This window comes from Pyrus communis, chromosome 3, assembly GCF_041283825.1.
Source record: "Pyrus communis isolate YQ-2024b chromosome 3, ASM4128382v1, whole genome shotgun sequence".
Classification (NCBI taxonomy): domain Eukaryota; kingdom Viridiplantae; phylum Streptophyta; class Magnoliopsida; order Rosales; family Rosaceae; genus Pyrus; species Pyrus communis.
Window position 1 is genome coordinate 791,147 of NC_142567.1, and position 26,864 is coordinate 818,010.

Sequence of the window (26,864 nt, forward strand, 5' to 3'; positions counted from 1 at the left end):
AACAATTTTAATCATCTTAAAAATACTTCAAAAAACAAAGCTGACTTTACTTCTAATCTACGAGTCGCTGTACACTTTCCTTTCGCGCGGCCCGCGCTGCTTCTGCACTGGAATAGAGTCGTGCATATTCGACAGCTAATTTATGACGAGAAGCAGCCGTGGTTAAAAAAACCACGCCTCCCAATTCAAACCCCACTCCCTCCGCTTCTTCCACGCCTGATCTTTTAAAAAAAAAAAATTTATACATAAAACATTTATTTTTCCCTTTAAAAAAGTGATATCAATATTTTTATAACAATAAATAGACAAAATTAATTACGCATGCATAACGTGTCGGTATATGACTAATTGTTAATTAAATCTACTAATACTGTTTGGCTTTTGTTGGATTAGGATTAAGAATAATTAAAAGCTGAAAACCATCCACATTTCAATGGGCGTTACGTTATGTAGTAGTGGTGGGAAAGTGGTAATTGGCAATTGCTACTGACCACTGATTTGGTTTCTTCCTTTTTTTGTTGGGGACCATTGAATCATTGATTGGGTTTCCTTCACATTTTCAATCAATTATAAACGTCATTTTCATATTGTAACCGATAAAAGAATTAGATGTCATTTTGATTGTAATCGATAAAAGAATCAGGTGACGTCTACTGCAGTAACACAAAGTAATAATGTGTTTATACACTCGAGTGACATCACAAACTTATCCAACATAACACACTAAACTACTATGACACGTGACTAGTCGTGGATTGATATCCACCTGAAAGAAGAATGTCTTAGGTTTAGGTCACAAGGATGCAAGAATGATATATACTTTTAGTGAGCTCTATATCTAGTTGAGATCCATTGTGACTTCTTGTTTGTAGGTTACAATATGTTGAAGAACTATATTCGTTGAACATCCTAACATTTTTAACAGAAAATATGAATCTTCCTACAATAGTCAATAAAGATGATTTTTTATTATTATTGAATTACTCGATTTTTAGCATGGATAATGGTATTTTCATCACGGTTGTTTCTAAAATTGAACCTTTCAATTAAAGTGGTAACTTATATAGAAAATTCATCCATTTGATACCTAAATGTTCTTGGTAGTCGGCAACCATTCGAGGCTTCATTTTGCGTGACGACTATTACTTTCTTCGCCTTGGATTTGGCGAAGTGAAGCGAAAGGTAGAGAGTGACGAGCAAAAGGCCCTCACATTAAACTAGCTTGCTCCAACCCTGACGGACGGGAACATGATTAAAGACGATGTTTAGTTCCCCCTTCTATTTTCATTAATTTATATTTTAAATTTTTGTAAATAAAAGTTTAGTTTTATGATTAATTCAAGTTAGATGATAAGATTGAATAGTTAAAACTCGCTCATGTTCCGTATCACCTCACTAACAAAAAAATTAATGAAAAAGCGACCCAAATAACTCATGGAGTTAGTTACAGGGGTTACCTTTATTATGTGCTTCCTTTCTTTTACACGAAATCTGACCCAAAACAAAAAGGCCTAATAAGACGTGAAAGTGTCATCTCTTGCTTCGTGGACCCAACTACCACCAAGTAAGCAAAAAAGTTGGTTCCAAATGTTTCAGGAAGGTCCATTAATTATCCACAGTCCCATAAAACCCAATAAACATTCGAGGCCTGTGATGACCCAAAAGAATAATGGTCGGTGAAGTCCCAAACTTATCTATCGTATTGAGAAACACTTGCATGTCACGAGTTCATACATTCTCTCTCTTTATCTCTCTTCTTACAAAAAGAGATTGTGAGAGCCTGAGAGAGTATGAAGTAGGTATAGTTAACCACAAATGCATGCCTCATAACATTTATTTTCTTCCATATAGATGTTGTGTGACAAGCTCCATAAGTGTCCATTACTAAGGTCATATGCACCGGTATTGTCCTCACTTAACCACCTAGGCCCAACTTTTGGGTGGTATCAAGTTTATTGGACTTCAAGTGTGGAATTTTATCTCAAAAAGCCTCAGTGTAATTAAAAGTGGAACACCTATATTTAAACCTTAAATTATTGTCGTACTTATCCGATGTGGGATTCTCTTCACATTCATCTCGGCTTGTATCGAGCCAACCTTTTTCACGAACAATAGATAAGAGAGAACAAGAGGGATCACCAAATTGGTTTGGGTGATAATTATGAGATCGTGAGATAATCACTATCTTCATTCAGCATATGGCATCATAGGTCAAAATGTGCATGCATTTGGTTAACTTTGTTGGTTTGCTATCCACCTGTGGAAAGTGCAGTGTTGTACTAATCCGAATAGCATAAGGCGTGTTTAATACGACCTCATGAACAATGGATTTGGTTAACTTTCACTAATCCATTTGTTTAACTTTCACTAATCCTTCCCCTGCTGACTAAATAAATCAACAAAGTATTCAAACAGAAGAATTTATGTCTCCTTTTTGCATTGTGCTTTGGACTGACTGGATGGGAGAGCTTGAGCAATTGAGTGCTCTCAATCGACCACTAATGGTGCTTCTTCCACTCACAAACCCTTTTCCCCCTTATAGGCCTTAATTTTATGTTTTTCAAAGTGATAAGAAAAAAAATCTTTGATTCTTTCATTTTTGACGCGAGACTTTACATCCGTCAACAGAAACTCACCACCAATCGTTAATCGATCGTGGAAAAACAACTATACAATTTGCACATGTGCATCATGGTACTATAGGAATAGGAAACAACTTGGTGGCAACTTGATAACAACTTGCAGTGTTATCTCAGGTGGTTTTATAGGGTTGGACTAAAATTAGAGTTGGTTACGAAGGTAAGGAAAACAACCCATGTGTCGTGAGCTTCACTTTGAATTAAGCTTCATACGCCTTCACACGTTTATTTTACAAATATCTTTATATATAAAAAATAAAAAAAAACTTAAATGTCAAAATGGCTTCTGTGCTATAGTCATATGGCCAATTTTGTCCCGTGTTTCGATTTGGCTAATTTAGTCTTTGTGTTCGTTTCTATTAGCCAATGAAAGGCATTTCATTCAATCCCTTTTAAAAATTTCTTAAGAAAAATTATATGAGATATAATTACCTTTTCTCTTTACGGAAAAAGTGAAATCAATGAGAAAAACACATATAAGAGATGAAACTTTCAATCTGGAAAATGATTAAGGTTGTGACATAGAAAAGAGAGGGGGTAATGTTAGGGACGAGATCACGGAGTTGGGAGGAGAATAATTTATCTTTTAATTTTTAATTTTATTTCATTTTAAAATATTTTAAATCAAATAAATAATTTTATAAATAAGTTTATGATAATTTATAATTTTTTTTACAGAAGTTAGATGGAAATGTCCTTGATTGGCTAACGGAGATAAACACAAAGACCAAATTCGTCAAATTGAAAATACAGGGACTAAATTGACCCAATGACTAAAACACATAGACCATTTTAACATTTAATCCAAAAAAAAAATATTCATTCCTAAATCTAGTCTAATGTGTGATGGATGTAGACATGATTATAAAATTTTCTTATTTCACTAATTTATTAAGGAAATTGTTATTGTCGTTCCAAAAATTTCATTTTACACTCCAAAATTTTCTATAAGTAAAATGAAAAATACACTAGTGGAGAGTGCAAAATGAAAATTTTTAAGTGCTCATAACAGTTTACTTTATTAAAAAGTATATTAAAATACTAAATTAGGAAGAACGCATTTGCGTTTTTGTTTTTGTCTTAAGGCTGCATTAATCAATGTTTTAGTTGGTGGATGAATACATTGGGCCCCATGGGATAAGATTAACTTGACTTGATGACAGTAGTGAAGATGATAAGCATGCTATATAACTATTTGGTTGTGTAATTATTGTTTGTTTCTTTTTTCCTTTATGCGTTGAAATGTTAATTAAGAAGTGAGCATGATATATAACAAATGTCAGGAAACAACGAAATAAATGTGATTAATAATCTTAACAATATGCGATAAATTTTTCATTCAATTGAGAACACTTTGTAACATCAAGTATCATAACATAAATGGCTCGATATTTAAAAAATAAAATTTATCACTTATATTATAATAGTTGATATCGGATCATGTTTTCGGTAACTAATTTATCATAATATGGATAGATTTAGAAAACTTTGAGAGAAAGAAGTGGAGTTGGAGGGCTCACCTTTCGTAGACGACAAGCAAAACAAATTGAGCAACGGTGTGACACCTGAAAGTCTGAAACGCATTCTTCTTCTACAGACCGCCGGGGGCCACTTCAGATTTTGGTGTCCACCAGCTTGCTTTACACGTAACAAACAGTAGGCTCTTGGTGGTTGCTGCTATTCTAGCTTCTTGTCGACAGACTTAGTACTAGTTTAGCATTGAGATATTTTTATAAAAAATGGATATAAAAAAAAAGTTGAACTCAAAAAGATATTTGATAAACACTTAAAAATAATTTATTTTCATAATTTTGGATGAAAAAAAATTGAAAACGTGAAGTAGCAAAAATGAGTTTATTCTCACAGCACAACAGAAGCAGTTTTTTTTCAAAGCACAACAATACCAAACCAGTCCTAAATTAATAGTGTAACGATTGCATCGTCATATACGTGCTGTAATGTGTATCGCTTACCATTTATACAATTTTTTACACTTTAAGGTCTTTCACAATCGTTTAATTGATTTTGATTATTGTGTATAAAAATCACACACTTTGAGTTTAATTTAGGAAATTGTTATTAGTATTCCAAAAATCTCATTCTACATTCCAAACTTTCTATATTATGAAAGAATATAATATAACTATTAAAATTATAATTAAACTTAATTTTCCGATCCACTGTGAAAGATCTAAGACTCTTAATGTCGTTGTTGTTAGATAATGAACGCTCATGCGTACATGGACATGGAGGTGGACACTCCACCATCAAATTTAATGGGTTGAAAATCGAGGGTTTTCACATTGGAATTATGCATGATATTAGTTTGCATGCCAACGAAAAATTTAAAGAGATGGTTGGATATCACGACATTATATTTCCTTTCCGTTTATTTTCTTTGGTAGCTAGCAAAGTCACGCGATACTTGGTTTTTCAAAAGACATGACATGATCCTATGTAAACATCATGTGATGATTATCTTTCTTTTTTTCCTTTTAATATTTTTTGACAAGAAAAAAAAAAAATTAGGCTATTTAAATTCATATTTTACATGGCACAATCTTAATAGGTTATGAACATCTAAAATACGAGTTGAAATAAGGATGGAGCTTTAATCGACTCCTATTCTAATCGATATTATTACCTGACACAACTTTAATAATAGGTTATCAACCATTAAAATATGAGTTGAGATAAATATAAAACCCCAATCGACGCACATTTTAATCGATCTATTAAAAAATTGTCAGCATCTAAATCAGTTATCAAGCACCTATAATTCTTCTATTTTTTTACTATGAATAAGTGAATAATATCTTTTTACAACGAAGTTACATACACTATTATTAGCTATATAATTTTTTTTGTTCAAGGAAAAAGAAGAGTCCAGATAACTTCTTTTGGATATCTCACCCAATTTTAGAGTCACTTTCTCAGCCAGTAATCAACGAAGAAAACAAAGAAAAAAAATGGGAAGTGTCACATCGGTGACAAGTGGAAGTGTGGAACATAAATAATTTTGCAGTCATGTCGATTTGGAAATGTTTTCCAACCTGGATTTACCCAAAAGAAAATGTTTTCAAATCCGTTTTAAAAGTTTCCGAGAAATCCTTTCACCAAATCAGAAACTTTCCGAGAAAAATCCTTGACCTGTTCTCGGGAAAATCAGGACCTCAGTATTTCTCCGATTTGTCGTCAGTTCGCCCTTTATATACGTCTTCTTGTTCAAGTGGAGAGAGAGAGAGAGAGAGAGAGAGAGAGAAACCGTTACACAGCCCTACACGCAAACATCGCCAGATAAAAACTTTCAGAAGAGAAGTTTGGTTTTTTCGGCCTTCCAGTCGCAGCCCATCTCTGATTATCCAGTAAATTTTATTAAGGTCGAAGGATTTGGGTTAAATATTGATGAAAAATGAAGTTCTGCAAGACATACCAGGAGTACATGCAAGGCCAGAAGAAGAAGCTGCCCGGAGTCGGATTCAAGAAGCTTAAGAAGATCTTGAAGAAATGCCGCAGAGAAGATTTCCATGACGTCCGTACCTGCCCTGATCACTGCCCAGGTTTTTTTTTTTTTTTTAATCTGGTTCTGATGATTTTTATGATTAAGGTTTTAACTTTGGTTAATTTTCTGGCTGTTTCAATTCCATATATATTATGTATGCATGTATGTATTCTTGTTAATTTAATTGGAAATCATTGAGATGAAAAGCAAACATCTTGCATGGTTTCATGCAATTGTTTGAAAGCCAAAAATTGAAGGTGGAGTACAAGCCAAGTCCTCTATTAGGCCAGCTGGTGGCTAGGGCAGCGTTCCCATCCCAATCAAAGTTCGAGCTATCATTAAGTTTAGAGTAGTTTAGAATATCGTCTTTAAAAAAATAAAAAATAAAAAAATTGCCGGATTTTAATGATGTTCAAGCCTGAAGGCATATGGAATCTGTTTTAACTTGCAAATGTGAGAGTCAATGAATCCAGAATCATATTTGATTTTTTGTTTTTCAATTGTTTTATGCTAATTAGTTGAATTTTTGCAGTGTGTGACGGGAGCTTTTTCCCGGCCCTTCTCAATGAGATGTCTGCAGTGGTGGGTTTCTTCAATAAGCGCGCACAGAAATTGCTTGAACTCCATCTGTCTTCCGGCTTTCGTAAGTACATGTTTTGGTTCAAAGGCAAAGGTCGAGGGGGCCATGGTGCCTTGATCGAAGAAGGCAAGGACCTCGTGACTTATGCTCTGATCAACGCCGTTGCCATTCGGAAAATACTAAAGAAATATGATAAGGTATGTGAATCCAACTGCCTCGGACTTGATAGTTCGTTTATCCAAGTTTCGGTAATCCACTTAAATATGTATTTATAATTTTCGTTTGTGTTATGGGAACAGATTCATTACTCGACGCAAGGACAGGCCTTCAAGTCGCAAGCTCAAAGCATGCACATTGGACTCCTTCAGAGCCCCTGGCTTTTTGAGCTCATGGCTTTTCACATCAATTTAAGGGAAACCAAGACTAAGTCGAGTAAGACACCGGCTCTGTTTGAGGGATGCTCCCTCAAGATTAATGATGGGAAACCATCTCTGGCCTGTGAGCTCTTTGATTCCGTTAAGCTTGATATCGATTTGACTTGTTCTATATGCTTGGTAAGTATCAAGGTTTTCATATATTGGATTATTGACTGCTTATTTGTGTTATTGATATATTGGTTTTCTTATCCTGCCTGTGAATTCAAGTCTTTCGAAAATTGATATGAAATGTTCTAGCACTCTCAAAATATCACTCTCGCTCCTCAATAGTTCAGTTGTCTATTTTAAGCCTCATAGTTATGATATCGGAGTGCATATGACTAGTTCGTAAAGCTTGACATTCCTTCCCGCAAACTGCAAACACTGATACGAGTTTGATTTGCTCAACTGAAACATAAACCTTCAGTAGCTGTAGCGCCGGAATACCAAGACATCAGTAGGAGTTGTAGGAAGAAAGCATGTTGCTGTTGTTGTGCTTCATTTAAGGTTGTGTGACACATTTTTGTCTTTAACGTTACAGGACACGGTTTTTGATCCAGTTGCTCTCGCATGTGGTCACATATTCTGCTACATGTGTGCTTGCTCGGCCGCATCAGTGACTATTGTCGATGGATTGAAGTCCGCAGAGCCTAAAGAAAAATGCCCTCTATGCCGAGAGGTGAGGAAACATCTTCTTTCCAATTGGAGTTGTAAAATTGAAATCTTTTAGGACCTGCATCGCTACAATTCAAATTAAAATCGCTTACCGTTTTGTGATTGTTCATGTTGATTTCAGGCAAGAGTTTTCCAAGGCGCTGTACATTTAGAAGAGCTCAGCATGTTACTTAGCAGAAAGTACGTTTTTGTCCAGCATATACCGCTCACTTAGAATCCGTATACGAGTGGATGATCATCCTATATATGCAAAATTTCTCATTGTTATCTGTTCATGTTTTGACAGCTGCCGTGAATACTGGGAGCAGAGACTCCAGACCGAGAGGGTAGAGAGGGTTCGGCAAGCAAAACAGCACTGGGAATTCCAGTGCCGGGCATTCGTTGGCGTTTAGTCGCTGCCCCACGGTTGGGGCTCTGTAAACCGCCAACGATTTTGTAGTTTGGAAAGCCATTAACGTTCTTGTTTCTGGATGTTTAGTTTCTTGTATGTAACTTTTGATTAACTCTGTACATATGGTCATGAATAAGGGAGGGTTCGCTGTTTTTTTCACCAAATTGGTTCAAGTACATTTGCATTTTGGATTATGGTCAAATGCATCCTGGCTCCTTGAACCTTGCTACAAAGTATCCGAGGATACGATTATATTTTGTAATGCTATTTGTACCATATTTATTGATTACTAAGATTGAAGGCGGATGAGGAGGAGGAGGGTTGGTTTGGGTTGCTGTCACTGTCGTCGCCCGCACGGCCGCGGAAGTTTCTGGCTTTGCTCATAGTTGCCCGATTGGTGGTTGGAGTTTGGTTCAACTCTTGATAGATAGCGTGGGAATTGGAGGTGGTATTCTGATATTTCCACTATAGGCTCTCACATAGGGGTGGTTTTCGGATGGATCGGATCGGAAACAAAATTTCCAATTTCCATTCTAAAATTTAGATCTGATTGGATCGCAATAAGTTCGGAACACTTTGAAGAATTTAGAATGGAAATTTGAAATTCTCAGAATCTCTAACTGCATTTCAATTTCCAATCCAATTTTTTGATCGGATTCCAAACATTTTAGGTTCGAATTCAGAAACATTAATGTCGGAAGTGGAAACTTCGTTCCATTTTGCATAATTAATCATTCATCAGCCAAGGTTTCTATTATAAGTCATCAATAACATACAACATATTGGAAAAGGAAAAGAGATGACATGAGTGCTGGAAGGATGCTGATGAGGTCGCCCGCCGTGTAAGATCGAGCATATTCCTCAACGGGTCGATATCAAGGGATTTCGATCTTTATGCACATGATATCGTTTGCATAATTTCTCCAAAGTTGCAACGGAATGCTGCATTGCATTTAGTTTTGTGTCCATGAACATTCTCTGCAGAACGCAACAAGAACCCACGTTTAGGAGAAGGAAGCAACATTACAAACTTCTATTTCTAATATGACATGAGCTTGTAGCCCACCTGATAGTCATCGCCATACTTCTCAATGAGCCGACCAATATGAAGACGCTGCATGGCTGTTAATGGTTGTAGTGGTGCAGATTTTCCGTCCCTCCGTTTCTTCCCTAGACTAGTTTTCAAATCTGTATAGCCATGGAAAGTCTCGTGACTAAAAAGGAAAAAAGGAAATGAACACCAGAAATGATCAACTACATCTCAATTTCCCAACTTGAAGAGAGAAAAACATGAAAGAACCAAGAAACTCCACAACAAATGCTATATGCAATCTACAAGTACTGGTTTTCTCAAACTAGCTGTCTATTTCTTAGAGCGGATGACAGAAAGTTTCCGTCTTCACTATCCACTTAAGCCTCTACATCATTGCATTCTAAAGGTCTTTATATGCCACTCAAAGAAAGAAACTGAAGTACGTAAACGATGAAAATAACTCCGTATGGTGATTTCCATCCCATCAAATATAACCATCTGATTAAGTAACAAGATTTTCAAGATTCAGCTTACTCAAATACCGATAGCAAGATTTTTTTTGGAAAACACAGCATAAACAGAAAATAGGCATGAGATTACAGGTTCATCTGAATCTTTTACCTTTGTTGTTAGTGTGTAATTCTAAAGTTCGTTACAACCCCTGTTCTGGAATTTTTGGATTCTAATAACCCAGTAGTAAGTGGTTTAGATTATTTCCCAATTCCAAATTCGAAAGCTCAAATACTCATTGACATCAAGTAAAAAACTTTACCCTAAAAAACTAAACCTTCCAGTAAACCCAATTTGTACTTCAGTTTCAATCATTAATCCATCCAACGAGAAGAACCCTAATCCTCAAATTACTCATTTCAGCAAAAAATAAAAAAATACCAATTCCTAGTACGAAAATAGGCATGAGATTATAAGTTCCATGTGAATCTTTTACCTCTGTTGAGAGCCTGCAGTTCTAAAGTTTATTACAACCATTTTCTAGGAACTTTTGGATTCTAATAGCCCAGTAAAAGGTTTGGTAATGTCTCAATTTCTAATTCGGAAACTTGAATGCTGCTCGAAATATTTGTCCAAAAAATTCACTCTTTCAAATAAAAACATTTGCAATTCAATTTCAATCACAATTGGAAGAACCCTAATCCTCAAATTACTCATTTCAGCGAAAAATCATAAATTCCCAATTTCTAATTCAGAAAAACGAGAGAGAGAGAGAAAGAGAGAGCTGACCGTCCTCTTCAAGGTCGCTACCGTCGCCAAAATCGAGCTCGGCGGCGGCGTCGGGGTCATCGGAGGGAGGTGGGGGGACCTGGAGAGAATCGCTCTCGACCACGTGAGAGTTGCGAGCTCGGAGGCTGAGCAAGTTAGGGTTGGAGACGAAGCCGAAGGACTTGTAGTTTTGAATGACGGATCCCTCGGCGTCCCATTGGGGGGCGGAGGCCGGGCCTTGCTGCTCCAGCAAGGCGCGAAGCTTTGGAGGGAGGCAGAAGGCGGGCTTGAAGACGTTGGGCTTCTTCTTCGGCAGCCCCACGCGCACCTTCGTCCGCGACTGCTTGTACTTTCTTCGTGACCTTCCCATCTCTCTCTCTTTCTCTCCGCCGCTCTGCGACTCTGTGTTTTACGGCGGAATGAAGGGTTTACTCTGACCTAAAGCAATCCATAACACGTTAAACGCTGCGTTTTGTATTTGACCTTTTGCTTAAATTTTAAATTTGGCTAAATTGTAACAAAAGTCCTTCAACTTACCAAAAGTTTAGTTTTGGTCCGTAAACTCTAGTAATAGTTACTCTCGTTCTCGAATTATGCCCCGTGTTGTTCCTTTGGTCTGGATAAGAGAATTTTGTTACACATTAGCCTTTTATAAAGAGTTAATTAATTAATTTTAAAAATGCATTTTGTGAGTGAAAAGTTCACATTCAAATTACTTGTGATGTTTTTCCTAATGATTTCTTAAAAAAGTTATGAGTTATCACTCATGATTTTTAGTTAGTTTAAAAAATTCCTCCAAGACCCATCATAAAACCTAGTTACATATCATTCTTTGACCAAAAACAAAAAAAATTATTTAGCTCTCGAAAGGCATTTCCGATACATGCTGGTATTTTTCTCTGTTTTGATTTTTTTTTTTCCAACTTAAAAAATCTTTAAAACTACTTATAAGATTAAACATTTTCCTTCCTTCGCGTGGTATGCAATAAATTATCAGCTATATTTTTTGCAAAACCGTAAACTTATGTTAACTCACAATTTTTAATCAAATTTTGTGAATTTTTACCAAACCCATTATAAAATCTATTTTCGTGCCATTTTCACTTTACGAAGACTCTTGCATAACTTGAATGGTCATGTTAATGTAGACTCATCCTAAGTAGAAATTGGAAACTGATGAGATTGCATCCATAAATTTTGAGTTTCTGAAATTTCCAGGAATAATATAACTGAATGTTTCAAGAAGCATCTTCATATTTCTTGTGCAGCAAGAAAGCTTAAATATGAGTTTTCTAATCTAAGTACATTATACATTAGCTACTTCCTGCAGTGGCAGGCAAGACTTGTTCTCGGAAAAATGATTAGAGTCGGCCCCTTTTACTCCGGCTTCGAGGACGGATGCCAGTGATTCTCCGAAAATTCGCAAGCGTAAATGGAGTCGCCACTTGAAGCAACGATGAGGAAACGAGAGATGCAGAATGCCGTTGTTGGTTATAGTCCTGATGATCGGTTGGCGTACTCCTGAACTAAGGCACCAAACAGTGACGGTCTTTCAAGCAAGCGGGATGGTGCCTCAAATTCCTTAGCTAGTCCTGTTAAAGATACAAACCGATGAGTGTCAGCTACAAATTTCAGGTGGTAAACGAATGCCGATTGTGACAAGATATTAAGTTAGAGGGAGCACTCACCTGCATCTACTACTAAAACTCGATTGCAGTCCATCACCGTTGGTATTCTGTGCGCAATGCTGATAATTGTACAGGCAGCGAAATCCTCTCGGATGATCCTTTGTATTACAGCATCGGTCTGTGAATCCACTGATGCAGTGGCCTCGTCCATGAACAAGAGTCGGCTGTGCTTTAACATAACTCGTCCCAAACAGAGGAGCTGTCTTTGTCCCACGCTCCAATTGTCTCCGTTATCAGCCACTGTCAAGTTAAAATTTCATGAGAGAAGTTCAGTACATAACCCTAGTGCTAAAATGTCGGTTTCAAGATGCAGAGAGTAAACAATGGGGAGATCCACATACCTAAAGAGTCAAGTTTTTCGGGTTTTGCAGCAACCACGTCTTTAAGTTGGCAGCGTTCGAGGCTCTACAAGAAAATTAAGATCATTGCAAATAAGCATACAGCATTGTTTCAACTAAGCGAAAGATGACATACAGACATTATGTATAATTCAATCTTATTACTTTCGACGTAGCTTTGTGTTTACCTTCCAAATCTCTTCATCTGAATACATTCCAACTGGGTCAATGTTGCTTCTCACAGTTCCTTCAAAAAGGACAGGTTCTTGAGGAATGATCCCAAAGCTAGACCTGAGATCGTGAAGCCCTATTGTGGTTATATCGATCCCATCGATGATAATTCTGCCTCCTGAAGGTTCTACCAGCCTAAAGAACACTTGGATTAAAGTGGATTTCCCACTTCCTGTTCGACCAACAACACCAATCTTCTCACCCCCGAAAATGTTTAGACTAATGCCTTTCAAAACCAAAGGTGTATTTGGGCGATATCTGACCTGCTCACCACGAAGTTTAAATTATCAACAGAAGGAACTGAGGACTTTTAGCTTGAGAAAATGTAATGGTGATGACAAACTAATGAAAACGTGCATTCAAACCGTGGAAATTACAAATAGAATTGAAAACAAACTGACCTGCAAGTCTCTGAGCTCAACGTTGCCACGAGAAGGCCAATTTGGAGGAGGAACACGGTCTATAATCTTCCATGCTGCTTCTGATGGAATGTTTGTGAACTGTTTTATCCTCTCAACTGACACCATCCTATTTTCAACGAAGCAGCTCATATATATGGCCCAAAACAGCACACCATTAAGGGACAATCCGTAGGAGAGAGTTAAACCAACATTCTCTGCACCATAAAGGAAAAACCGGTTTAGTCAAATCCCTGCAACAGACACTCGTCTACTGTCGCTGCCGCACCTCAAATCTTGCTTATAACCGAGAATCAATCAGACATTGTAATTATTATGAACAAAAACAAGAGGGATCGGGAGTGTTTAAATACCGGGCTTTATAATACTGCTCGGTAACAAGATCATGAATATAGCGGAAACACAGAGAAGTAAACTCCCAAGCATCTCCAAACGGAAACCCAACCACTCATTGGACCCATTGTTGTGGAAATCCATACGTAAGTTGGCATTAACTCGTCTAACGTTTTCCTTGGAGAACAAGCTTTGCATTCTGAAAGAGCGGATCGTCATCACCCCAGATATGCTTTCTGAGAAATGATGGATTACAGGAGCTTTTGTGATTGAATCAAGTCGAGTTAACTCTCGAGATGATGCAAGATAGTAACCCTAAAAATATAAAAACAATCTTCAGTATATAATTAAGGCGGCGCCATTGCTGACAGTCTTAAAATGTTGGTTAAAATTAACACTAATGAAACGAACAAACATACCCGGTACCAGACATTAAGCCAAACAAGCGGAATCAGCAAGAATACAGTCGGCCATGAATATTGGCATACGATGATGAAGATACCAAGCACAGTAAAGTACATGGCAATGGTAATACCCATTATGAAGGGAAGAAATAGATCGATGTTCGTCTGATCAGTTGATGCCTGGTGAACAGAAAAACTCTCATCAGTTAACAAATCGGGCAAAACATACATAAGTTAGTAGAGTAAACAGATTATAGATATGTCATCATGTATGACCAAAACGTACCCTACTCAGAATTCTTCCAGAAGGTGTAGTATCGAAAAACGACATGGGGGCATGCAGGATGCTATGAAGAATTTGCTTGAAAAATGTCTGAGCTGTTTTAAGCCCCACAAACATCACGACAAGTGCTCTTATCAATACCACGATGAATGAGACACCAGCAATAATTGCATAGACGATAATAAACTCCGATGGTTTGAATGACGCTGCACGCTTTGCTGCAGTTTCATACGACAGCCAGTAATCACCCGACATTTGTGATGCTTGCCACATCAGAGTCAAGGACAACACTACCACCACACCACCCCATCCGTAAGCCTCCGTGCAGTAAACTTTGTAAATGTGCAAGCTTACTTTGCCGGTTTCTTTCTCCTCTTCTTTGATGAGCTTAGAACTCGCTTTATCAGACTTTGGCTGGTCCAAAGAGCTGTTTTCACCATTTGCTTCCCCACGTTTTGAAGAGAGTTGCCGAGATATTTGAGGTCCGGGGGAACTTTTGCTGGGATCAGCAGTACTCATTTCTACAAGTTCCATGGAGCTTTCATGGGCAGCAACAAGCTCTTTGAAATCCAGGCCGGAATTTAGCAAATCGTTATACTTTCCTGCTTGTACTATCATCCCGTCTCTCATGACCTGATATTTATAAACAGAAGGGATACATAAGCACATTGCATTTTTAAATTCTTCGAGAATCAACAAACAATTCTTAATTACTTACCAAAATAAGATCAACATTATGCAAGAAGTCCACTTGATGAGTTACGAGTAAAACCGTCTTGTTTTTAAGCGCTCCCCTCACACATTCCTGCAGAAAGCCAGACATTACAATCATAAGCGCCATTTTAGATTACAAAGATCTAAATAAGACCGTTGTTTTTCCGCTTTTCTTTCAATACTTTTAGATTACGAAGATCAAAAATACATCATCTAAGCACCAGTGAAGTATGAGCTAGACTATTCAATCACAGTGAAATCGAATGTAGAAGAAAATCTAAAGTTTTGTCACCTTAAATATTTCGGACCCTGTATGAGCATCAACAGCACTGAAGACGTCATCGAAAAGATATATGTCACAGTTTTGATACACAGCACGAGCAAGTTGTATCCTCTGTTTCTGGCCACCACTTAGGTTGATGCCACGCTCTCCTATCTCAGTTTGATCTCCAAACTCCATCATTTCCATGTCCTTTTCCAAGCAACAAACCCTGACAACTTCCCGGTATCTCTCTCTGTCCATTGGCATACCAAATAGGATGTTTTCTTCAATGGTTCCGTTTTGAATCCATGACGTTTGAGCCACGTAGGCAGTTTTCCCGCATACTCGTACCTGTTTTCAAAGATTTTGTTAATTTAACAAGTGATTGAATTGAAGCTTCAGTGAAAGGATTTAACATCGTATGAGACATCTGCTAAATGATCTAATGGTATCAAATCATACCGTTCCCGATAACTTGTGCATCTCACCAAGAATTGAGGCGAGAAGGGAAGACTTTCCGGATCCCACTGTCCCTACAATCGCCGTTAGCTCACCTTTATTAACATTTATATTTATGTTTTTCAAAGCCTCTTCGTTGCTTTCATCGTCCCAGCTAAACGCGCCATCTTTAACTTCAACAGCAATCCTACTATTGCAGTCTTCTACCCTCTCCACCGAATCCTCCACCAATTCCCTACTCTTCATATATCGATCCAACCTCCCAAGCGATATAATAGCTTGAGAAATTGATATCATAGATTGCGGGAATGCCCTGATTGGCTCCTGAAGAATTTTGAAGATGGTTGTGGTTGTGAACACTGTCCCAGCATCGAGTTGTACACCCAACAAAAGTGCAGTCCCGAATGTGAGAGTTGATATAAGTACTGGGGTGCACCACATAACCACGACATTGGCATTGATTGAGTAAAAGAACTTGGTCAGCCAGCTAAACTCTGAGTCGCGGAAAGCTTGGATTCTTTTGCTAAAGTGATCCTCCCAAGCTTGGAACTTGATCACGCGCATATAATTAAGCATCTCGTTTGTTGCCTTCATCCTTGAATCCCGATTCTTCATCACATTAAAATTGAACCTGTTGTTTCGCCTTGCTCCCAGCACAACAAACACAAGAATACACATGACTCCGATTACAGCTGTGATCACTGCTGCACCAAGGGTGTTATATAGAAGGGCCAACGCGATGGTGAGTTGCAGTGGCATCATCCATATAGCGTGCAGCTGCAGCATCATGTCTGAGAGCTGTTGGGCATCAACTGCCATGTAATTCACAATCTGTCCAACTCCATGAGCCTGCCGAGCTGAGCATGACAACCTCAACCCCTTCTTGTACAAAGAAGTAATAAGCGTGGAACGAATGAGCATCCCAAGCTTCTGGGAGTTGAAGTTAAATTGGTGAGTGGTTAAAACTTCGACAAATTTCGCGCATAGAAGGATCAATACGAGGTAGTATCCTTCAAATGGCGAGGTTCTTATTCCCGCGGTGTAATCTACAAAACTTTGGATAAGCACAGGCCCAACATACAGGACACAAAGCCTGATCACAGCAAGTAAAGCTGTGAAAGCAATTTCTTTCCAGAAGCACCGGAGTAATGTTGTTCGAACTGGGTGGTCTGATTTTTCTTGCGGTTTTGGCCACTTCGATTCAAAGAGAACTGACATTACTTCAGCTCTATGTTCCGGGGAAAGGGATGGGACTTCGTCAACCTTCAGCGGACTTTTGTACCCTTTACTTAGCAGAGGATTCATCCAAATCCAAAAGGTTTTAGAAATTATAGAAGCCGAAGCAAAGCCAGTCACATTGGATTTGCTCGAAAGGGGTTCGTATAATACTGCGTCTCCATTTGTAACTCCCTCAAATTCTCTGTTCACAGAAATCCCAGTTCATCCTCTAATGGCGATAACAAGAAGAACAATCGCTAAAGGGAAAGAAGCCATTGAAACTATATCATCCAATCTCAAACTAGGCTCCTGAATTCCTTGACCGTAAATCAAACGAAGTATCCCCGATGCTGTGAACAAGGAAATAACAACAGAGTTTGAAACCCAATAAATCCGAAGAGAAAGCGGGTGCTTAACCGCTTCAAATCTCTTCCCGTGCGCCACCAGAATTGTGATCACTGCATGAGTTACGGACTGAACCAACCAGAAAAACCCGTCCACGAGCTTCCATGGCAACTCAATGCTTCTAGTGAATGCAAGAATGCAAACAACTGCATAACATATTGTTAACAGAGTGCTCACCATCAGAGAAACCTTGAAGAGGAGAGTAGTTCTGAGATGAGCTCTGTTGCTCCTAATAAGGGGCTTGTTGAGGTCGGAGTTGCGGCCGCCATCCGCGGAGATGGAGCGGGAATAAAGCTTGTGTATCGAAAATGCCAAGAGCGAGAGCAAGAAGAGGAGGTCGACAGTGGACAGCAGAGCTCTCTGAGGACAGGGAGAGAGGAAAATGAATCTCAGCCATTGAAAGATTGGTGTCACGGCGGTGTCCTCCGAGGACTGAACCACGGATGGCGAACACGAAAGTGATGTGATCCAAGTCCCGGAAGACATGGCTACAAAAAACTTCGTAGCAGAAGCTAAAATTGCAGACTTTTATGCTGAAATCAAATCAGCATCCTTCTTCCTTTTCCCTGAAAAAAATTAACAGAAAATTATACCACGCGTAAACGTAACCAAATTGTCTACAACAAAAATGTTATATATAAATTAATTTAAAGTAGAATATCGCTAAATTATTGCAATAAAAACAAGGAAAGAAGAAAAAACATGTTTTGAAACCACCTCTTTGTAGAAGTCACACAAACCTTAAAAAAAAATTGGAAAATTGATTCTTTCAATGTAGAAATAATTTAATGATAACCAACATCAAATATCATCAGCTAAACAACATAATTATTCATAATTTTCATATGATTTAGTGTAGGGTTCCCAAAAAAAGGTATAAAATATTTGAAATCCTTAAGGAAGTATGAGGAAAAACTTGAGGCGAAGACTTGGGCCGTATTTGGCTGAATCGTTGTATTGACTACTGGGAAGTTTCTTTGGTATTTTCTCGGAGAAAGCTAAGAAGACTTTATGTAGATTTTTCATCACCTCATGTTGGCACGTAAATTAATGTCAAACTATGAAATGACAGATAATTCATAAAGAGTCATATTTTAAAGGTGTCTTCCAAGCATTTTTACTTTCACAGATAGAGCACATGAACACAACCAACGTAGATTGTGCTTTGACTACAGTCCCACAAAACAATAATGCTCATACACTCTGATGCGGTTTTGATCCTCACCAATTCCCTAGTTACGTAACATTTAAAGATTTAGCACGCTAAGGCTATCATTTAATAAGGGAAGTGTTATTGGCACTTCAAAAATCTCATTTTACACTTCTCATAAATGTATTTTTCTTTCCTAATATAGAAAGTTTAGAGCGTAGAGTGCTAATAACAATTCTCTTTAATAAAATAATTTTAAATTTTAAATTAATTAAACTAAATAAACCATTCTTGTCAAAGACGAAACCGATAGAAAAAAAATGAACAAAATTACAAGAACGTTTGAATTAAATAACCAGTACAGTTGAAGAGGACAAGTCAGATGGAGATCAATTGGTAGCAAATATTACGGGAATAATTAAGCTAAAGATAAACAGAATTATATTATAATAATCACAGTATTACAGTAGTTGGAGAATAATTAGAGCTATTCAATCAATTAAACCAAAATTCTAACATTAACCACAGAAACAATAAATATCACAATTCAAAATTAATAAAATTTAAGGCAAAAAAGAAAAAGTTAAGAACAGTATCAAAAAATTGTTAGCTTCACCTATGCAGCAAGAAAAGGAAGAAGGTGAGAAAATTCGAACTCATTTTTCTCCATTTTCTCCCTTCCGTACATTTCTGGCCTTTCTCTAAATGTATTTTATGCCTTTGATTGAGTAAATTAAATAAAAACCAATTGGTAGCAAATGAGAAGTCAGATGAACGTGATGAATCAGAAAATGAGAAAATTCTTGCACAAAAATATTTTGAGCAAAATGCAAAAATGAAGGCTAAAGTTCGAAAAATACTTTCATGGAACATGTTGACTGGTAGGCATCCTCGGGAATTAATGCAAAGGGTATGTGTAGAGATCCTTACACATGACCTTAAATTAGTTTGAAATGCCACGGTAACTATGAACCTGTTTTGTGTAAATCTTTTCTCTTATAGCTGATGCATGCAAAAGCCAAACACCCCAATTGACAAAGCAGGAGAGAGAGAGAGACGTGCATGATTACCTGGGTTTTTTGGAAGCTATTTGAAGGTTGAGTTTGAAGAGGAAAAAGAGCGAGGGATCTTGAGAGAGAGAGAGAGAGAGAGACTCAGACAATTGAATATGGGTTCAGCTAACTAATTCAGAATCACACTTGGAAGAATTGAAAGCTGCTGGACAATCCCAAGTCATACAACACGGTTCCTAGAAACGTGTCCCTTATCAGCTCTCGACCTCTCAGACCTTCATACCCAATATATTGGCCTTGCATACATAACTAACGCACAGAGTAAGGGAGACAGCTTTAGAGAGAGAGAGAGAGAGAGAGAGAGAGAGAGAGAGAGAGAGTTGCTTTTCTGTGACTCAAGGGTCTGTCTGTGTCCGTCTATGTATGATTAGCTTCACGGTCTACAGAAAATTATTTATGGCTTGAGTGCAATTTGGAAGGACGTGGAGAAATGGGGTTCTGCAGGTGAGAGAGATACATTTTATTTATTTTATTTTATTTTTCTATTTTCTGGGGTTAGAGGCTAGGGATGGGACAGAAAACATACACACAGAGTTTGTTTCTAGGACTGGATTGTCTGCCCTCTCTATCCTATGAACATGGATCATCTTCCTTCCTCATCCTATATCTTTTTCATTCTCTTTTATATTATGTGATCACGGTTAAGTCATGTTAATATTTTATATTAATTTTTTTATAAAAATAATAAAATAAAAAGCAATAGGAATATAAAATGTTGACGTGGTTTAACTGTGACCATATAAATAGGAGGGACAATCCAGGTCCTTGTTTCTGACCTCTTAACCTAATTCGTTTTTTTTTGTTTTCTCATTTACATACTTGAGTGAGATTTTTTAGTGTGATCATCACACGAAGTGGTACATCACGTGTCCTTATATAAATGGTGGGATGTATGTGTTAAAAGATTAACAACTTAAAAATTAAAAAATTTTACCACTTACACATAAAAATACGTAATGTACCATCTACCTATCACAACTAAACCAGGAGAAACCTCTATGCACGCTCCATGTAAGAGCGTGGGCGGCAACTTCAATTACACAAATTGTCCATTCTAATTAATTTATCATAATTTCAGTAGGTATCAAGTTAAAGGCCCGTTATGTGTAATTCTAAAAAAAATCATATTAGAACTTTATACAAAAATATATTCTCCCAATTCTTAGTAAAGTAATTATTGAAACAATGACTCATATTTATTTAGTTCACGTTTCTGGAAAAATCGGAATCTTAGTTAGAAAACAATTTCCATGAATTTGGGTCCTCTATATCAGTATATCTCTAGTTTTAGTAATAATAAAACTCTTATGTTCTTTAACATTTATATAAAATATTGATTTGGAAATTAAGAAAAGAAAATGGATAAAAGTAAAGCAGTTAATCAAAACTTAGAGCGCTTTAATAAAAACTAAAAACCAACTAATATGCGCTTCAATAAAAATTACAAACCAACTAATGTAAAGTACCTATTAACATAACTCTTTTGTCAGTCAAATTTCCATGATTAAAACACTCACCAAAACTGAACAACAATAAATAAAAAAATACACAACTTGTAATTACATGACAACATGAATTTTGCTGTTTTCATCTACCTCACAACCATCTAAACATAGCAGTGCACAATTTAAAAATTAAATAAAAAATTGAGAAGGCTTTTTTAACCCCACGTCTCCCGCTTCAACCCTCTCCCCTTCTGCCACGCCCAATTTTTTCTAACTTTTTTTTTTAAGTTTTCTTTTAGAAAAATGAATATTTTTAATCAAAAATAAACAATTTAATTACATACGCATAGTATGTAAGCATATGACTAATGTTTAATTAATAAAATGTGAAGTTTGAGCGGTTTAATGTAATTATTGTTTTACAATTTCATGTTTGTTTCTTATACAATCAAAAGCACAAATCCTCTCCTTTATTAACTTATATGCGATTCTTCAACACATTTCTATTTAATATCTCTCCAAAGTCGGTAAAATCATATCATGGGCATTGAAAACAAATAAATACATGATTCTTTGTAGCAATGCTATCCACACGACTACTTTTCACACTCTTTTCAATTTTCTATCGTCAAATTAACTAAATTGAAAAAAAATAATGAAATAAATTTTTTTTTTTTTTTAAAAGTGTGTAAAAGATAAAATGAATGTGTGAATCCAAGATAGTACTATCTTTTGTCCATACCAAGATTTTTCTTTTTGGATGGACTGGGGTATTAGGTCATAACTAATACTTTTCTCCACTAATGCACACGTAAGGCCATCTCTAATCGAATGGTCCAAAGTGCCAGATGGCCGAAAATAGACCGAAAACCGTCTCCAACCGAAGGTTAGGCCAAATAGCGTATGGGCCCCACTAGACAAAAAAAGGTCAAATGGCTAACCAGCTGGCCTAACCAAGCCAGCCAACCAGCCCCAGGCTAGGCCACAAATTTGAATGCAACGTCAGCGTGACGTTAGATAGCCGTTATATTTGATTTTTTTTTTTTTTTTTTACAAAATTCAAAAAAAAAAAATTAAAAATTCTATTTTTTTTTTTGTAACATCCCACATCGCCCAGGGGAGTGATCCTTATATGTATATTCTCATTCCTACCTAGCACAAGGCCTTTTGGGAGCTCACTGGTATCGGAACTCAGAAGCCAGTGAGCTCCCAAAAGGCCTCGTGCTAGGTAGGAATGAGAATATACATATAAGGATCACTCCCCTGGGCGATGTGGGATGTTACAATCCATCCCCCTTAGGGGCCTGACGTCCTCGTCGGCACACCACGGCCAGGGTTAGGCTCTGATACCAAATTGTCATATCTCGGCCCGAGCGGATCACTTCCCCGGCCCGCTCCACCACCGTAGCACGATATTGTCCGCTTTGGGCCCCGACCACGCCCTCACGGTTTTGTTTTTGGGAACTAACGAGCAACTTCCCAATGTGTCACCTATCATGGGATTGCTCTAGCCCTCTTCTCGCTTAACTTCGGAGTTCCTACGGAACCCGAAACCAGTGAGCTCCCAAAAGGCCTTGTGCTAGGTAGGAATGGGAATATACATATAAGGATCACTCCCCTGGGCGATGTGGGATGTTAAATTTTTCCTATAACTTCCTAAGCCATTAAATAACATTAAGTAACAAGAAACATATTAAAAATTTCTCATTTTTTTTCCGTTGGATTTGAATTATTTTTTTCGGCCAATTTTTTTTTTTTTTTTAAATTCTCATTTTTTTTCTATAAATTTAAGTTGTTGTAGTTTTTAAATTTAAATAATAAATTATGTTTGGCCCTCGGTTGGAGATGGTAAGAAATATGGATATGCATTGTTCATTAAAATATTAGGCCATCTCCAACCGAACGAAGGCCAGAGGGCTCGTTTTAGCCCTCTGGCCCTCCAAGATATTAATATTTTAATGAACTGTACAGGGTCATATTTGCCTTTATCTCCAATCTATGGCCAAAGGGCCACATGGCTCATTTTAGCATTGTCACAAAAAATCGTCTCCAACCGAGTGTCAAAGGGTCATAGGGTCAAACATACTTTTTAATGTTATTTAATGTTGTATAATTTTTAATGAACATAATTTTTATGTTTGTTAATGTTATTTAATGTTGTTTCATATTGTTTAATGTTGTTTCATGTTACTTAATTTAATTTAATGTTGTATAATGGCTTAGGATGTTATAGGAAAAAAATAAAATTTAAAAAATATATGAAACAAATTTTGTAAAATAGAAGTTATAGGGAAAAAAATAGAATTTAGATATATAAAACAAATTTTGTAAAATAGAAGTTATAGGAAGTTATAGAAAAAATAGAAGTTATAGGAAAAAAAAAATTTAAATAAAACTGTAAAAAAAAAAAAATCCAAAAATAATGGCTAGCTGACTTCAGCTAGCCGATGCATTTGAAATTTGGCCTAGAATTCTTGTCGGATATAACCGACATGAATATATTTAATATCCGATAAAAATGCTAAATTTTATGGCCCAGCCCGGGGCTGGCTGGTTGGCTCATTTGGGCCAGCCGATTGGCCCTTTGGCCATTTTATATTCCATGGGGCCCACAAGCCCTTTGGCCTAACTCTTGATTGGAGACGGTTTTCGGGCTATTTTCGACTTTTTGACCCTCTGGACCCTTCCATCTCCAACCGAATGAGGGCCAGAGGGCTCGTTTTAGCCCTCTGGACCTCCAATAAATTAATATTTTAATGAACAGTACATGACCATATTTCTTACCATCTCCAACAGATGGTCAAATGGCTATATGGCTCGTTTTAGCACTATCATGAAAAACCATCTCCAATCGAGGGCCAAAGGGACATAGGGCCAAACATAATTGATTATTTAAATTTAAAAACTACAACCAAAATAAAATATAAAAAAAACTACAACTTATATTTAAAAAATACAACAACTCAAATTTACAGTCCATAATCAACATCATCTTCATCATTCGCCATTGTAGGAGTATGGTCGGAGGTAAACAACTGCTGCCGGGCCATAATTTCCCTATTTTTTTTTTTTATCAAAATAGGCCTTGCTCATTAGACTGTAATTTGAAGTGTTCCTTTGCATATTCCTATCATTCATCTCTTCTTGTATTTGTTTGGCCCGTTCTCCATGCCTATGGTTCATTTCTTGCACGGCAAAGTCATTTTGCTCTGCCATTAATCGCGATGAGGCCGCCACTTCCAATTGAGCGGCGTAATCATCATTTACCTTGCCCTTTTCCTTCAACCTTCGGGCCTGGTTTCATCCCATAGCCCTAGGTGTAGAACATTCACCTGAAGACGCATTTTCTACCATTGTTTCTTGAATGATAGGAGATCCATTCTCATCCACATTTACAGCTGAGGATGCAGATCCGAACACCGGCGTAGGAACAACTCTATGTTGAGGTGGATCTTCAAATAACACACACCCTTTACAAATTTCCCAACAACCATGAAATTGAAAGGGTTTTGAGCTGCCATCCATATACAATTCCTCCGCTTGGCATACCTAGAAAATATAATTACAAAAATTAAAGGAAATTAATTTATGAAATTAAATGTAATATAATTAAATATAATTACAAAAATTAAAGGAAATTAATTTATGAAATTAAATGTAATATAATTAAATATTTAAAATAAATTGTGAAAACACTTATTTTGTCGTAGTAATTGGTGTCGTTTTCATGTCTACTTCTGGTTGCTAACAGTGCTTTATGCCATTTATTCAAACTTGGATGAAGATGTTTCTTCCATCTTGAAGAACAACTCTCGTGGTTTCGGGTATTCGGTGGAGTGGTGCATTCTTAGAACTCATAGTATTTTTTGGACACACGAGTCCAAACACCTTCACTTGTTTGAGAACTCCCCCTCACACTATCTTCCGAGACCCATATATAAGCCCTGCAAAGAGTTTCATCTTCTTTTCAAGTCCAAGCCCTACCTTTCATTGCAGATGAGGCCAGTTGAAAATTATTGAAAAAAAATGAAGGAAAGATTATTGGAAGAGAAAAATATGAGAATTGAAATGGTGTAGGAAGACTTGGGTATTTATAGGAAAAAAAATGAGAATTTTAAAAAAAAATTTAAAAAAAATTTGGCCAAAAAAAAATTTCACATCCAATTGTAACTAACAGCTAGCTGTTGGGATTCAAAATGTGGCCCAACACTTTCTTGGTTTTAGCCCTCTGGCCCTCATTCGGTTAGAGATGGCCTAAGACACTAAACACGATGTCTGGGTGAAACTCATTGGTCTGCTTCACCTAACACTCATAGAAAAGTTGACACGTCTAATTACTTGTGATGGAAATAGGACTTGTTTGATAGGTATTTTTAAATGATTGAAAGTGCTAAATAACATGTTTCTGGGTTTCAAAAACATTTGAAGTGCTTTCTACAAGAAGCATTAGTTATGTGTTTGTTGCACGAAGCACTTCAAATGTTTTTCCATAATTAGCTTACATTTTCACTAGAAATTGATTTCAAAAATAATTTTTTTTCTAAAAACGCTTTCAGTTGTTTAAAATTATTTTTCAAATGAACCCATATACTTGAGGAGCAAGTGTGAGTCTAGACGTGTTAGAAATTGCGTGGACCTGAACCCAAACTTTTTATTTTTCTCTTGCTTTTTCGATTTCAGATTTGTTTTGTTGTACTATATTCACTCACCGCAACGCAAAAAGGCGTTCATCCAAAAAAAAAAAAAATTGTATACAAGGAAAGATTTGAGCGGCCAAACTAATTCCAAATCTAAACGACAATGAGTTCCATTGTCTATTAATTTTGGCTTATTTTTCCACTTGAGACGTTTTTGTTTGCGACTTTGCAACTTGCAACTTGCAACGATGCCAATCTATATGTTTTAATTTGGAAATTAATTTAATTTTCTCAAATTAATTAAAAAGTTGGAAATTTGTAATTATTAAAGAGCCCTACCTAATGGCACTTTTGCCGCAAATGGCCAAAAACGGATGAGGATCCCATCCGATTCAAATGGTGGGGATCCTAAGAATCCTCAGTTCATTGTATATCGTGCAGTTAATTTTCATCAAGTATTATTTGTGTTTAATTTTAAATAAAAAAAAATTCAAATGATTTCTGACCGCATGATATACGATGAACGGCTAGGATGTGAGGATCTCTAAGATCCCCACCATTTGGATCTGGATGGGATCCAAATCCGCCAAAAACAATGATGCATCTACTACTTATGTTTACCTGCATGTACCTTAAATTACGTGTTGGGTTGTCATCAGGTAACCCGTTAAAACTTCGTTAACGTGTCGGGTCAGTATCGGATCATTCATTAAGAACGTGATATGACATCGTTCGCCAGATCTAGATATGGCAATTTCTTGCATGATCTGTTAAATTCGACACGAAACGACACAACCCATTAACGAATTAAGTTGTTATTGGATCACTTGTTAAGAGTCCATTATCTTAACAGGTTTGACATGACACGACCCGTTATGATAACTGGTATAACACAAAAATGACAGAAACACGACAAACATGACCTGTTTGACAGGCCTACTATACACCATGATAGGGTTCGACTCTCACCGTTCTCTTCTCCTTTTAACTAACAATTTAGCCTACTAATGTCATTCTTTGTCAAAAGAAAAACTTCCAAATTAGAGCATATTTAGCACAGCTCAGTACATATAAAAAAGGAATGTACTATCCAAATATCTATTTTTACTTCTCCCACACCCTTTGTTAATTTCTATCATTTGATCTTCTTCAATTCATCTGATCTGACGACCGAAAATTAAAAAAGTATGAAAGAAGTAAAAAAAAGATGTATAAATATCACGCTCCTATAAAAAAAAAAATATATCTACAATAGCCGAAATACCCACCTAACAGTCAACAATTCATCCATTTTGGTAGGTAAGACCCATTAATTATATTTGATAATTAGGTTTGCAATATTTCATTATCT

At 36.8% G+C, this 26,864-nt stretch overlaps 3 protein-coding genes across 6 annotated transcripts; 1 reads left to right on the top strand and 2 right to left on the bottom strand.

Moving 5' to 3' along the window:
- The first annotated feature begins 5,682 nt into the window (after positions 1–5,682).
- On the top strand, positions 5,683–8,507 carry LOC137714892 (putative E3 ubiquitin-protein ligase BAH1-like 1). The gene is made up of 6 exons (XM_068454048.2): positions 5,683–6,199; positions 6,674–6,918; positions 7,021–7,275; positions 7,679–7,816; positions 7,934–7,992; positions 8,099–8,507. Exons 1-6 carry the CDS (start codon positions 6,052–6,054, stop codon positions 8,202–8,204), a joined length of 951 nt encoding a protein of 316 aa, XP_068310149.2. The 5' UTR covers positions 5,683–6,051; the 3' UTR covers positions 8,205–8,507.
- Positions 8,508–8,891: 384 nt separating this feature from the next.
- LOC137714894 (uncharacterized) lies at positions 8,892–10,900 on the bottom strand. The gene is made up of 3 exons (XM_068454050.2): positions 10,476–10,900; positions 9,270–9,391; positions 8,892–9,181 (listed from the first exon to the last, which is right to left on the bottom strand). Exons 1-3 carry the CDS (start codon positions 10,822–10,824, stop codon positions 9,065–9,067), a joined length of 588 nt encoding a protein of 195 aa, XP_068310151.2. The 5' UTR covers positions 10,825–10,900; the 3' UTR covers positions 8,892–9,064.
- Positions 10,901–11,636: 736 nt separating this feature from the next.
- LOC137715262 (ABC transporter C family member 14) lies at positions 11,637–20,003 on the bottom strand. 4 transcript variants are annotated; one of them, XM_068454519.2, is made up of 12 exons: positions 19,429–20,003; positions 15,589–17,774; positions 15,157–15,477; positions 14,869–14,955; positions 14,154–14,783; positions 13,883–14,047; positions 13,484–13,778; positions 13,113–13,327; positions 12,669–12,974; positions 12,484–12,547; positions 12,143–12,382; positions 11,637–12,046 (listed from the first exon to the last, which is right to left on the bottom strand). In XM_068454519.2, the coding sequence occupies exons 2-12, from the start codon at positions 16,888–16,890 to the stop codon at positions 11,946–11,948; spliced, it is 3,726 nt and encodes a 1,241-aa protein (XP_068310620.2). In that variant the 5' UTR covers positions 16,891–17,774; positions 19,429–20,003; the 3' UTR covers positions 11,637–11,945. The 4 variants fall into 4 exon arrangements, with proteins under 4 accessions (XP_068310620.2, XP_088546594.1, XP_068310621.2 ...); XM_088690468.1 differs by having other exon boundaries at positions 19,219–19,796; XM_068454520.2 differs by lacking the exon at positions 19,429–20,003 and adding an exon at positions 17,949–18,190.
- Between the last annotated feature and the right edge of the window lie 6,861 nt (positions 20,004–26,864).